A 14,531-nucleotide genomic window follows, 5' to 3' on the forward strand; every position below is an offset into this window, starting at 1 on the left:
TCCTCCAGCCTTAAAAACTTATGAGTGTTCCAATTCAGGTATGGCTCTTGGACTGAAGAATGCCAAGAATACAGCAAAGACACCTTGCAGAGAAATATCGCCTGCTGGTTTCCCAGGACTTTTATCAACAGCAAAGGGCGCGACTCACTTGCAGTGTATGTTAACGGCTCAAGCGAGGAAGCTGTGATCAAGCCTTTCGATGAGCTCTTTGCCCTTCATGCCATTGGTAAGATGGGCTTGACTCAAAGCCAAAATAACTGAATCGCAGAATCTCAGCACTGGGAGGGGTTATAAGGATCACCTTGTTTAGCTACTTGTCTGATGCTAAGTGACCATCTGCCCGCTGCTTAAGAACCAGTGTCAAGGTTTCTCAGCCTCCGCGCTCCTGATATATTTGGCAAAAGAACTCTGGGTGTGGCCTGTCCTATGCCTTACCAGGTGTTCAGTAGCAGCCCTGGTCTCCACCTACTAGATGCCAGTAGCACCTCCTCCCCCGCAAATTGTGACAATAAAAATGTCCCCTAGGGGATAAAATCTCCCCTCGTTGAGAATCACCGCTCCAGGGAAAGTAAACTCACTGCTGGAAGAACCCCATATCCTCTCGCAGCAGCTCTGGCTGGTTTGGTAATATTTCTGCCCATGGGTCCTGTGATGGGCTGGTGCCACCCCCAAGCAGGTCTGATTCTTTTCCCCACAAGATGGTCCCTCAGCTATCCAAAGGCAGCCAGGTTTCCCATCCTGAGGTCCCTCTTCCCCGGGCTACCGACCCCCAATCTCTCATGTACTCTTCTATGATCCTCTACCCTTCTGGACTTTCTCCTCTGGGTGTTCTTGAGTTAGGGTGTCCCCCTTACCATGTGGTTCTCAGATCTAAGCCTATTATTTAAGCTTTCACGTGCTCAGTTCTCAAAACTGAAGACCTTCTCCTTCATCCTAGATACTTGTATTAAGGCAGCTCATCAGGAGCCTCTCACATAACATTTCTGGTTCTGAACGTTCAAGGTTTCAGTGGTGGCCTCTGCTTAGTAGCGTGGGCTGTGGAGCCAGGCTGCCTGGACTTGGGTCCTGGCTCCTCCACTGACTTGCTAAGTGACCTTAGACAAGCTGGTCATTTCTCTGGGCCTCAGTCTTTTTATCTGAAATATGGGGAGAAATCAATACTTCCTACAAGGTCTTTGTGACAATTAAGTATGTGGATAATTATAAAGTGCTTAGAAGAGTGCCTGGCCTAAGTATCCATTAAGTACGCAAAATGTGATTGTTTAAAGGACGTGGTTTGGCATGGGACATCTCTATCTGTTTCTATCATCTATATGTGTATCAAATGGAGTATAACTTTGTTTAAAGAATCACAGCACTTGCTAAAGAGATTACAGAATTCTCTTCGATAGAGTATTACTTAGATGACCTAAAAATATCACTTTCATGAAAACAGGTGATAAAAAATGCTGAGGGGGACCTGAGAAACAGTGATATTAAGACACCAATGGACACAGCCTGGGACAGACCATGGGCATTTTCTTGTGTGATATTCATTTTATTGAGACCAATTTCTCAGATTACTAAAAGAAATAAATGCTCTTTTGATGAAAAATGTTCTGGCTTAGGGGATGGTAGGCTCTGGAGCCAGTGGGCCCCATTCTTAGCTCGTCCCTATGACTCAGTAACTGTGAGATCTAAGTCACATAACTTAAGACAAGGACACTCAGAGATAATTTCTATCCACATCAAGTGGCCATAAAACAATCATGTGAGATCTCAGGGGAAAGAACTGTGGAGTTATTTGTAAAGACAAGTTTAGCCCAATCCGTTCTTTTTCTGTAAGAGAAAACTAAATCCTCACAACAAACCAAAACAAGATACACAAAACAAAATGAAATAAAAACTGAGGCCCAGGAAGAGGAAATAACCGTCCAGCCACACACCTGCTTCACAGAGCAGGGCTTAGTGGAGGCTCCAGGGCATTTTCTCTCCAGGATCAGGTTTGTCCTCAGATCCATCCAACTCGAGAAGTAAAAATGGATGGTGGGCTGGGTCTTGCAGTAAGCTGAAGGAAAAGGCATTTAACCATTCCATGCCCTTTGAAGTAGGAATCCCTGAGGTTTACGGGAGAGATCTCTCCTTTAGCACCACAAGACGGGAGTCAGATGTGAGCCGCTGGAGTCCTGTGGCTTGCAGGTTCGTAGATTAAATCCTGGCGTACAGTACTCGAGAAGACACAGCTTAGAGATGCCTTGGGAAATGTGGGTGGATTAGATTTACCAGCCGTGATCACTGACCTCTCGGTTCTTTAACCTAGATCGAGTAAATCCTCCAGCAAAAGTCACAGCAGAGATTGAAGGAACCTGTCTCTCTATCCAATGGGAGAAACCAGTTTCTGCTTTTCCGGTCCATTGCTTTGATTACGAAGTGAAAATTTACAACAGAAGGAAAGGGTATTTTCAGGTAATGCTTCAGCTCATTCTGATATTCGATGATAGAGTTCTTTTAGAGACGTTTAAAAAATTATTGTCAGTGACTGCGCTGGTTACCCCTTGGAACCCCATCTACCTGGGTTTTATGAAAATAAATCAAACCTTACTGGCTTTTTGTCTTGAAAGGATCTATTACTTTTGGTTGAAAATAATGCAATGGATCAGATAAAAGTTCATTAGCACCACTGTTGGTGAAATGGTGCAGCTGCTACGGAAAGCAGTACGGGGATTTCTCAAAAATCAAAAATAGAATTATCATATGACCCAACCTTTCTACTTCTGGGTACATATCCAAACAAATTGAAAGCAGGGTCTCAAAGATCTCTGTCCATCCGTGTTCACAGCAGCATTATTCACAATAGCCAGAAGGAGGAAGCAACCCAAGTGTCCATTGACAGAGGAATGGATAAACAAAATGTGGTCTAACCATACAATGCAATATTGTTAGCCTTAGAAAGGAAGACAATCCTGACATGTACTGTATCATGGATGGACCTTGAGAACATTATGCTAAGTGAAATAAGCCAGTCACTAAAAGACAAACATTGTATGAATCCACTTATATGAGGTGCCTAGAGCCGTCCAATTCATCAAGGCAATGGGGAGACAATGGTGCTTTGCGGGGCTGGGGTGAGGGGGGAACGGGGAGTTTTTGTTTAACGAGTAGTTTCAGTTTCCCAAGATGAAAAGAGTGCTGGAGATAATGTGAATGTACTCTACTACTGAACTGTGCCATTTAAAAATGGTTAAGATAGTAACTTTTGTGTTGTGTGCATTTTACCACAACTTAAAAAAAAACTGCCTCCTTAGCCCTAATGGACAAAAAGTTCAAGGGGAAAGGAACTGAATGAAAGTCAATATTTACTGAGCATCAACTATGCATTATGCTTTATTATCCTCACAGTTACTCTATTATGTAATGATCATTCTCATTTTACAGCAAAGTGAGGCACAGAGAGATTAAGTTGCCCAAACTCACAAAGCAAGAATAGAATAGAAGTCAGGATTCAAACTTCTGCCTTACAAATTCAATTCAATTCAATTCGGGTTAATAAATATTTACGATCTGGCTTCTCTGTGGGATATACAGAGATAAATAGGTACCGTTTCTGCTATCAAGGGGCCTGGTCTACTGGATGCACTCCCTCAGCCTCAGAGCTGCCTGACCATCGTCAATGTCAACGTGGATACAAAGGAGGGAATGGACAAAGCAAGCTGCCAGGGCCTCCACCCAGGGGAGGGGAATTGAACAGAATCTTCAAGGATGAATAGAAACTTGCTTAGTGAGAGAAGCAGAGAAGGACTTTTCGCCAGCACTTCCCCATGTATTTAAGCACACATGGTGAAAGACTGGCTTTCTTTTTAAAATTTCTAATCCACCCTACATTGGTACTTCTGTAAAATACAATAAAAATGATTTGCTAGAAAAATCACATATAGCCAAAGACAAGCCCAGTGATCCTGGTCCTGGACGCCATGGCAATGCCAGGTTGCTAGGAAAGCTCCCAAAGTGTTGTCTCCATTTCTATCTTTATCTCCTCAAGGATCAGCAATAAACAGCTCCTGACTCACACCAGTCCTCCAACCACACTTGGAGTGACAGGGGTTCTAGGCAGAAGGAGCAACTCCACAGCATGAGTGAGCATGGTTCCTTCAGCCAAGTGGCAGTAATTTAGTCAGCCTGGACATAAGGCCAACGTTGGAATCATAACTCTAGCTCTTACACTGCAACTTCTCCCAGAATGAGACTAAGATTTTGTTTAAAAAAAGAAATGGTTTTTCTTTTTAAAACCATGGTCATAGGCAATGGAAACCACTTAAGTGTTTAGCTTGATAGAAAAATGTGAACACATCTGCAGAATCGCAGAATTATTTTGGAAGCAGCATGAAAGCTGGGTATGGACGGAGAGGGGACATGTGGACATAGAATACCGGTTTCGTGGCTACTGCAACAGTCCAAGCAAAAAATGATGAAACCTAAAATGCCAGTGGTTTTGGATCAGGGACAAAGAAGGGAGAAACACACTCAGGAGTAGGTAAGATACAGGCGGCCAGGGACACATCTTGGGTTTGGGGTATTAGCTGCACGGTGGGGACACTGACCAGTAGAGAGAACATACACGAAGGGTTTGATTGTGAGAAAACAGCCTCATCTCAACACTAGACAATGTTACCCTGTGTTGCCTACGGCAAATTGGCATTTACTGAGTGCTTATTATTAGGTTGAACTGCCCAAAATGGCTGTTTTTGCAGGTCAAAAATGGGTTGGTGAATATTATCACTTTTCATATGATTCAACCCAATATATCTTTAAACTTGGGCTTTACAAAGTTAATTCCATTTAATTCAATAATCCATTAGGTGGTATGGTTCCTATTTTACAGATGAGAAAACTGAGGCTCAGAGAGGTCAAGGAAATTGCCCTGCAGTTAGTTGGAGGTAGACCTGGGATTCAAACCCTCTTCTTCCTAGATTCAAGGTCCTTTTGCTCTTTCTGCTTCTTTATGCCCCCTCCATCCCTTGCTCCTTGCCCCCTGGCTTGGGGTGAGACACTGTATCAGGGATCAGCACACTTTCATTGTAAAAGGCCAGAGAGTAGGTATTTTAGGCTTTGCAGATCATACCGTTTTTGTCACAATTACTCAGCTCTGCCATCAATACAAGCAAATAGGTGTAACTGCGTTCCAGTAACTGTGTTTGCGGACACTGAAATTTCAATTTCATGTACTTTTCATGAGTCACAAAATATTCTTTTTATATTTTTCAAACACTGAAAAATATATAAGTCATTCTTAGCTTGCAAGCCCTACAAAAACAGGTAGCAGGCCAGACTGGCCATAGACTGTAGTTTGCTGGATCCTGTTGAAAATGCGGAAGCCATGTGATATTGTTAGTTTGGCGATTAGAGAATATCCAGGGACAAGATGAGGGAGGTTATGCATTCTGCTATGTGCCATTCCAGTCTTTCAGTCTGGAAATATCAGATGGACCCAGATGGATCATCTAGATCTTACAACTGCCTGTTTTATTTATTTTGGTTACTACATAGCTTTCCCCCCAAGGGTGACTGCCAACACCTCCATAGTGAAGTGGTCTAGAATAAACTAATCGATGTGAGTCTTACTGATTTTAAATGGGTCACTGAATACTGAGTCACATTACTTACATACGACCTCCCATCCTGATGATTGCCATAATTTAAATTGCGTGTCCAGGGATTCTTACAATGATATTTTTTCCCATTTAGACAGAAAAAATGACGACCAATACATTCATCTCCGTAATTGATGGTATTTCTGAGTATTCCATTCAAGTGAGAGCAGCAGTGAGCTCTGTGTGCAGAGCGGTGGGACCCTCCAGTGAGTGGAGTCAGCCTATTTATGTGGGTGAGTATCTCGTGTTTGTTTTAAAGCAAGTGACCTTAATTGTAGTTATAACAGATCCTCCTGGAAAGTGTACACCTTCACTTGTGAGTCCTGAAATGCTTTCACGTCCCTACTAAGCCTCATCCTCTGTCAGTCTGCTGCCTTTTTGACCAGAGGTGGATTTACCATGAGGCCAATGAAGCTCCAGTGTTCCAGCTTCTCACTAGCAAGAGCCCTTCCAAAGTCTAGTACTTTTTTTTTTTTCCCAGATTATCTGGTCCTACTTCTATTCAGTTTTACCAAATTAATTTTTTTTGTTTTGAAATAACTGTAGATTCATATGCAGTCATAAGGAATAATGTCAAGAGAGCTCATGTAGCCTTTACTCAGTTTCTCTCAAGACTAACTTCTTGCAAAACTGTAATATAATATGGCAACCAAAAAAGTGGCATTGCTACAACCCACTGATCTTATTCAGATTTCATCGATTTCATATCTACTCATTTGTGTGTGTATTAGTTCTATGCAATTTTATCCCATGTGCAGGTTCGTGTATATGTCACCACAAGGGTCCTTCCTTTTGCCCTTTTTTAAGCACTTTCATTCTTCTCTCCTCTCCTCCATTCCTAACCCCTGTCGACTACTAATCTGGTCTCCATTTCTATAATTTTCCTATACCTAATTCTGAATTTATACTTTTGTTTCATTTCATAAAGAAGATTCCAAAACTGAATAAGCTCAGGGCCCACAAAATCTGGATCCAGCCCTGGGCCCTCAGCGTAACAGACCTAGAGGATCCCAAGGACTGGCATCACCTGGGCTCCTGCATTGGTTCTGCAGCTGTTTTTGTTTATGATTAAACTGACTAGCTTACTTGGCAAATAATATGATCATTGTATCTGTCTGTGGGACTGGAGAAGGGTGATGATGGTGGCTCTGAATGAAAGGGCAAATTTCCATTCTCCTTTTATGTCAGATGGCAATTCCATAACCTGGAGAGGTGGCCTTGCACCGTGATGCTAGAACATGCACACCCTGTGTTTGATACTATCTGCGTATCTTGGCCAGTTAAAAAACAACTAGTGTAGCTCATGTATGTGCCACAGACATGCAGCCTGGGGATGCAGACGTATGTGGCTAAGTGCTGCATAAGAGCTACAAGGACACGAAGAGGAGGCAAGAATTCTGGAGTCTTCCATAGAAAGCTCAGGTTTAATGCCAGCCTTAGCACGTACTGACTACATACCCTTGAACAAACCACTTCTCTCTGCCCATCCGTGGATTCCCAGGACTAAGGAGGTAATTAATACCCACCTCTCCTGTCTCACAGGTTATTGTGAAATACAAACAACAACGACAGCAGATAACATTTATTGCTGACTATCCTCCAAGCCCCCTGGCTAAGTGCTTCACATGCACTAGCTTCATTAATCCTATCCACCAAACTGTTCTGCAGATGAGAAAACAGGTTTCGAAAGTTTAGACAGTTTGCTTAACTCTGCATGGCCAGTAAGTGGCAGAGAAGGAATTCAAACCCAAGTTGACTGACGCCAGCACCAGAGACCTTAGCTCTATGGCGTGGGGGCCGGGACGCTGCAAGGTGCAAAGAGCTGAACAAATTAAAGATGCATTTAAGGGATCCTGGTAGCTAACTTTGTGATTATGGCTGGTCAAGCACGTGACTATCACTGTCCCTCAAGGTACGAGGTAGTTAACGCTCCACTGAAGGGTGTACCTAAGGAGAGATTTCTTTCGGCACATGCTAGGATTTTCTATCATTTCATTCATTCACTTAGGCTAATGGGTGTCTCTGCAGGACACTCCTGGGCAGTGACCCATGGGCCCATGTGGATGTAAGTCAGACCAGACGCATAGCAGGGAGATTTCCAAGGGAGACTGGGAAAGACAAGGAAAGACCCGAGAAATGGAACTGGGTTCTGAGTCTGCAAGGGGACTGGTCTTACTGAGTCGCTGAGTTTCCAAAGGGGAAAGGAGCCCCTAGAGCTGTGTGACACGACCAGCACAGCCTTATGGCACGCCCACCACATCACCGCACTGGGACTCAGAGGACCAGCATGAGGCTTGCTGGGAGAGGAAGCAGAAAGGACAAAAGGAACTGAGAACCGGCCAATTGCACCTACTTCAGGTTTCTGCCAAAGCCAGTCTTTCCCCCTCCCCCCTGCCTCCTCCCCAGGTCCAGGCCCCAACCTGACCAAACAGACCCACCACATGCAGGCACCCCTTCCACACCGCTTTATCTGCACAGACGAAATCCACTCTACGCCCCGAGAGGGGGACCAGCAGAAGAAACGTGAATTCGTCTCAGGGAATTTTCAACAAGGCTATGAATTTCTTCAAACGCCTGCGACAGAAGCTTAATTTTCATGACCCGCATTTGGTGGATTTTTTTTTTAATGCTTTGTTATTCCCCAAAGGCCGAAAACTCATTGGCCCCCAATTATTGACATTTCTGAGTGTCTTCCCAACATCACTGCGCATATAGTTTCAGAGTTTATTTTTTTAATTCTGTGTGAGGACCTCAAACTAACTTGGAGACCAAGGTGGGAATCTTGGCTACGGAGCCAGTTCTGATTTTTTAGTGTTTGGGTTTTGAGTTCTCATCAGTGCTGTCTGTTGAGAGTTTAGAACTTAGAGAGCAGAAGAAAGCGAGAGACAAATCAGGAGATCTAGGTTTTGGTCGTGTCTCTGCCAGTGTCTAACTCTTTGACTGAAGTTAGAGATGCGGAGATAATATTTCATGAGCCCAGTTATCGGAGACTGCTTCCACAGCTGTGTTGAGAGGGAATCTCAAGTTACATTTAGGTCATCCGAAGGCGCGGTCATCTGTTGTCACCCCTGCAGGGGACAGAGTGGTGACCAGTGTGGCAGAGTTTGGCTGCCCCCGACCTAGTCAGTCATCTCTAACCCCTCTGGGTCTCAGTTTCCTCACCTGTAACATGTGAGTCTCCTCACTTGTAAGTTCTTCCCTACTCTGCCTTTCATGTTCTCTTACCCCCATCAACCGCCGACAAAAGTGCTGAGAGAGAGATTGTGACCTGTGCTGAGAGTTTATTTTAAGCTTGTTTTTAATTTATTTTTCACTCTCCACTTTAGAGCTGGCGCCCCATGATTATTTTCTAAATAACAGCTTCCTAGCTTGGAACCGGGCTCATTATCATTTGCTCTCAGGTGTGCCTCACTGCCATCATCCACGGCAAACCCCATTTCATTTGCTGCCAGCCTGGTCATGAAGATGAGCTGATTAATATTACCACGCACCTTATAAATCCATCCTTTCTGGAATTGACTTCCCCGCTCACTTTAGGATCATTAGTGAATTTAATCAATGCAGGCTCTCTACTGTCATCAGGATGATTAATAAACATCACAGGAAGCTCGGGCTCCTCTGGGACATTCCACATGGCTCTTCCTTACCCCGCGAGGATGCAGCAATAATAATGCTCTGCTTGCAGCCTACCAGGCAGGGTTCCCGCTCCATTCATTTCCTCTAGACATCCTTCCTCCACTCCTACCTTGTCTTAAAAATGGCACCCTGGAGCCCTCCCCTTCCACTTTCACACCAAGGCCCGACTCACATATCACCTCTTTGTTAGACATTATTAAGTCCACCTCCTTTATCTGAGGGAAACGGAGGCCCAGAGATATTAAATAATTCAGTAGTTATCAAACAGCCAAGAAGTGGCTATTAATGGATAATATTCTCAAATAGGTGGCACAGGAGTCAATTAGCAAACTGGAATAGATTCAATTTACTAATTAACCCATCATCACCCAGGGTTATTGAATCAAGAGAGAGACACCAGATGAGTAAGTTTTGACTGATGAAAAAGGAGGGCGGAGGAGAAAGGACTGCTGTCCTGATCCAGTTGGCAAGGTCCCTGGACAGTCAAGAGGCACAGGGGCAGCCAGCAGGGATCCAGCCAGCCACAGTGTGCTCTTCACCTGCCCTGAAACGCTGCCCTCCTGTGCTGGGATTTCCAGAACATGGAATACTTCTTTTTTCTTCTCAGATGGAAGGAGCAGTTTCATCTTATCAGCCCTCGTTATCAGCTGCCCTTCCTCAGCTGGCTTCTCTGCCTTATCTGAAGGGCTAACTTTCCACACTTCTTCCTCCTTTTGCAACTTTCTTAACTTCCGGACGCTTCTGCTCCCTTGTTATCTGGGCCATCTCCCGTTTACCAAAACCTGGTGTCTCCTGAGTGGTTTCTGGTCTGAGTGAAGATATTCCTTTTCTCAAGTCCATCATCTTCTCTTCTCTCTCCCCTCCCAGAAGCTCAAATATCATGCAGGAAACAAGGAATAATGAAAACAAAGTTTCCTACAGTAATGCCCTTCCCCGTGGAAAAGAGTGTTACACATGCATCCACCCAGCCGTGTTGCTGGTGTATCAGTGACGGGTCTTCCCGCCCCCCCCCCCCAGCACAGGCCCTGCCCCTCAAACAAAACCGGGTTTTGCCCTGACATCACTGAAGGCCGTATCTGAAGGCCAGGATCTATTCGATGATGATACCAGGTATCAATTAAAATGTAGTTACAAAAAAAAAAATATTGCTTTAGGCTTGAGATGTATAGCACTTACACCCCAGGGAGTAGGGGAAAGTTCACCGCATTTCTCAGATGCCTCAGCTGTGCGGTCAAGGTCGACACGGGCTGGCGGCTTCCTTTCGGGGCATCTTCCTCGAGACCTGTTACTCACAAGAAATCCTGGCCATGGCTTTCTGTCACAGTTTCTTTCCATGTGTGGGGGGAGCCTTAGAGTCACATCACACATTCTAGAATCCGTAAGGACTTCATGAAAAGAGTTGGAAGCAGAAAATCAGGGAGGGATGTAAGAACTGGGGCTGGGATGGAAGCAAGGGTCCCACAGGGAGACTCTGCTGCCTTTTTCCTCGGACTTGACATTCATGGGCTGTGAATGAGTGAGGAAACCCGGCACACCGGCCCCAGGGCATGTGGAATCAAAACCTGGAGGGCGTGGTGTCACCTTCGAGATCCTCCAGCCCACCTCCTACATTGTACACTTTGCCGGCTCCACCCTCAGACTCCGTGCCTGTGCTTTTTCTTTTCCTTTCGCCACCACCTTTCTTTCTATGTCTTCACACTGTTGTGAAAAAGGGAGAAAACCAGGAAGGAGAAAGGTGAAGGGGAGACACTGCAGAGAGCTCAGATCCGCTTTCCCTGGGTCTTCCAAATGAATTTTGCAAATTCAAGAGCTTCTGTGAAGAAATGGCGGGCTTCTGGCTCATTAGCGACAAAAACTGATTGAGGAATAAAACGGTGACCCAGTCAGTACCTTGAAAAACCCACCTGGCTTCCCTGAGGGGGATATAACTTGTGACGATGCTGGGTTTTCTTTGTAAATGGGGGGTTTCCGGGTTGGTAAATGTGGTGGCCGCTTTGATCCGCTGTTACCTTTTCCCCAGGCTCCTGTGGTTTCCAGGCTGGTAGCCGTGGCCTGAGGGCGGGCCAGCAGGGAGCCTTCAACTTCTGTCCCCAATGTGAGGAGCAGGGAGCTCCCCTGAGCTTTCAGGCCCGGCCGCCTGGAGGTGTGGTGTCCACACCAGACTGCCACGCGTGACCTGTGCCTCGAGATGGGCCCGCCAGATGACGGGAGGAAGGTGGGACACCCCTCTTGGGGCAGGCACTGTGCTTGGCGTGTTCACCTATGTTATCTCATGTATCTTCACAAACACAGGATTTTCCTAATTTACAGATGAGCAAAGAGACGCAGAGGGGTTAAGGAACTACCCCAAGTGACAGAGCTAGGAAGTGATAGACCCGGACCTAGAACACAGCCACAGGACTGGGTCCACGCCATGCTCTTTCTGTGGTGCTTCGTCACCCCGTGGGTGACAGTGCCAGCCAGGGAGACAGAGGCAGGAGGACTGGCTGTGGGGACTGGCGGCAGTGAAAGGGTTGCCCTGCAGCTCATGAGCTGGTCAGCCTCCGTGGAGCCCAAGCAGTGGGGACACTTTCATTGACCTCTTCAGGCTACTCTAAATACCCCCTTACGAGTTGTCCATGGCGTTCATTTTAATACAAACCTCCTTGAGGGTGCGGACCATCGTGCTTTATGCCCTCTCCTACCCCCTAGTATCTTGAATATCTGGTGTTTTCTTTCCCTCCAGGCCTGAGCTTATGACTCTGCCTTCTGAGGATTCTGAAAGGGCTCCAATCTTAGTCTGGCTTTCATGATTTAGGGAAATTATCTTGATGCCTTACTGCTGACACGATGTGTTTAATCATAATCACAATTATAACAACATTCATTGAACACCTACTATGAACTAGTACCGGGCCAATCACTTTGCAGGAATAACTCAGCCAGTTCTCATCCCCGTTGAGCAAAGTAGGTGATGGAAGCTCCTGAGGGCTCCCTGCTCAGGGTCACCTCTGTTGTAAGCGGCCGAACCAGGACGAAAGCGCTTCACCCGTTTCTTACTTCTACGTTAAGACTACAGCCTCTGCAGCCAGCTTTCAGTTGCTTTAGCAGGTTGGTAGAACAGGGCCAGCAAACCCCTTACAGGGAAGAAAGTTCTGGGTTGCCTAGGGCCCCAGAAAGCACACACCTCTCTGTGCTGTGTGCAAAAGTCTGCAAAGAAGCAGAAGATGGCGAAGAGGGTTCTCTATTTAGTTTCATCAGGTCGTGTCCTACTAGGGACAAATGCAGAGCAGCAGTACGGCAGCGATCCCTTAGGGAATCCTGAGTGCGCAAAGATACACCTACACACCCGCCCCCCCATCCCAAGCATCTCCATGTCCTTTCCATATTTTGGGTCATTGAGCCCAATTTCCCCAGATGAACACAGAACACGTTTTGTGCATTTTGCTCTGGGCCCTGGACTACCTATGTTCTGTCCACTGAGGCTGCATTTGCCGACCCCTCTCTTTCACTCTCCCGAAATCAGGTAAAGGGATTTTTTTTCCCTAAAAAACAAAAGCCTCCCACAATCCACTTGACAGCTGCCTTAGAAAGCTCGCCCACCCAAAGGGCTTGCTTATGATTTTTGCTGGCACTGTGAGCCTGTGACCGGCTTGGCGGGTCCCCTCACAGACGATGCCACGGCCTCCCGCTCTAAAGAGAGACAAGTGCAGGAGGCTTCGTAGACTAATGCACCTGCATCCTCTCAGTTATCCAGCCCTGTCAGTGCCCTCAGAACTCCTCCCAGCGCCTGCTGGTTTAACAGAGTAGGGCTGCTTCACTGGAAGAGCCCCATCAACTTACTAATGAGCTCTTTTCCTATTGTTGAGTCTGAAACTAGATTCAAATGCAATATGGAATCCCTAAAAGTCATACTTGTATGAACAGCTTAAGGGTGGAACAAGCCTCCAAACCGAATCGACCTTCTAAGTGTTATTAGTCTGAACTACAAAGATCATACAATTCTAGAACAAGTGGGGGCTGCAGCACCGGGAGGAAAATGACTTGACAAAGCTCTGAGGGCAGAGCTGGGACGAGGTCCAGGGTCTGATTCTCTTTAACCACCAAGCTATTTGTCCCTCTCCGTCCCTTTCCCACCATACACTCCCGGGATATACAGCACGAGCAGAATTTTCATTAGTTGGCTAATTGTCAAGGTTAAATGGTCGAGACGTCAGAAACTGAGGAAGTCGAGGTCACCAAGAAACCAGACAGCTGAGCTCCCAAATGCTCCAAGTTGTCAATATTGGGAGAACATCCTAGAATGAGGTGCAGAGTCTGAAGGGCTTCTTCTCCTTGGCGGGACAGGCTTTGCTCCTTCTTTCTAAAGCTCATCTCTGCATAACCAAACAGCGGCGCCCATCAATTTCTTGAAAAGAAACATCCGTGGCTTCCGTTTTAATGGCAGAAAACTCATTCTTGAGTCAGAGAAAAGATTCAAGTTACCTTGAAACGCTTGTTCTTAAGAAAATGTCCAACGTCAGACACCCCAAAATTCAAATTAATGATGTACCGAGGGGCCTCCCAACTTTTACAGAATTAAAATTCTTAATCATTTTGACCGGAGGATATACACTGTCAGTGGGAACTGTACCCCTGTTCTACCTTCAGTAAAATCAGAGGAGGTGCTGTCTTTAATTCATTTTACTTACATAACTGACTCTCAACTTCGTTTTTGCGTTAATAAATAACGTTAACGGTAGATAATCCCCAAGCGATTTCCATTTGGTAGTGAACATGTGAAACCTTTTTCTTGCACTGAATTTACCTGCCAGTTTAGGTTTTCTTTGCAGTAAAGCTGACCTCGGCTCTGCTGTCTGGGGGGTTAGCTCTGTTCTCAGGTGGCGGTAGGGGAGCAGTTCTGAAGCAAGGTGGGACACTGCGGAAACCAGGCGGGGAGAAATGACTCATGTGCCCCCTCCCTCCAGGCAGTGACGGTGACTTTGCTTTCCACATAGTACCTTGCATGCACCACTAACTTTTTTTTGATCGAAAGAAATAAAATCAGTTGCCTCTCCAAAGAGGTTCTGTTAATTCAGAGAGAATCTTCACTTATCAATGTGAGTGCTCAAGTGAGCAGCTAGAGAGTGGTTTAACTGAAAAGATTTGTGTAAGCACGCTCAGAAGTGAACGACACTTTTATCAGGACCTGACATACCAGCCTGCAGAGAATTGCACAATTTGAGACACCAACGGGACCCAGGGTGGCACCCTGATAATATTGATAACACCACTCATTCTTTCTGCAGG

General features: G+C 45.8%; 1 protein-coding gene across 1 annotated transcript in view; it reads left to right on the forward strand.

The window, feature by feature from the left end:
• The window catches only part of IL5RA (interleukin 5 receptor subunit alpha), a 53,617-nt gene that overhangs the window by 29,334 nt on the left and 9,752 nt on the right, over positions 1 to 14,531 (forward strand). The window contains exons 7-9 of the mRNA XM_060308642.1: positions 39 to 226; positions 2,300 to 2,445; positions 5,722 to 5,860. Coding sequence (XP_060164625.1) covers positions 39 to 226; positions 2,300 to 2,445; positions 5,722 to 5,860 — 473 coding nt within the window. The remainder of the gene's footprint in view (positions 1 to 38; positions 227 to 2,299; positions 2,446 to 5,721; positions 5,861 to 14,531) is intronic.

This window comes from Globicephala melas, chromosome 11, assembly GCF_963455315.2.
Source record: "Globicephala melas chromosome 11, mGloMel1.2, whole genome shotgun sequence".
In the NCBI taxonomy this organism is placed as follows: domain Eukaryota; kingdom Metazoa; phylum Chordata; class Mammalia; order Artiodactyla; family Delphinidae; genus Globicephala; species Globicephala melas.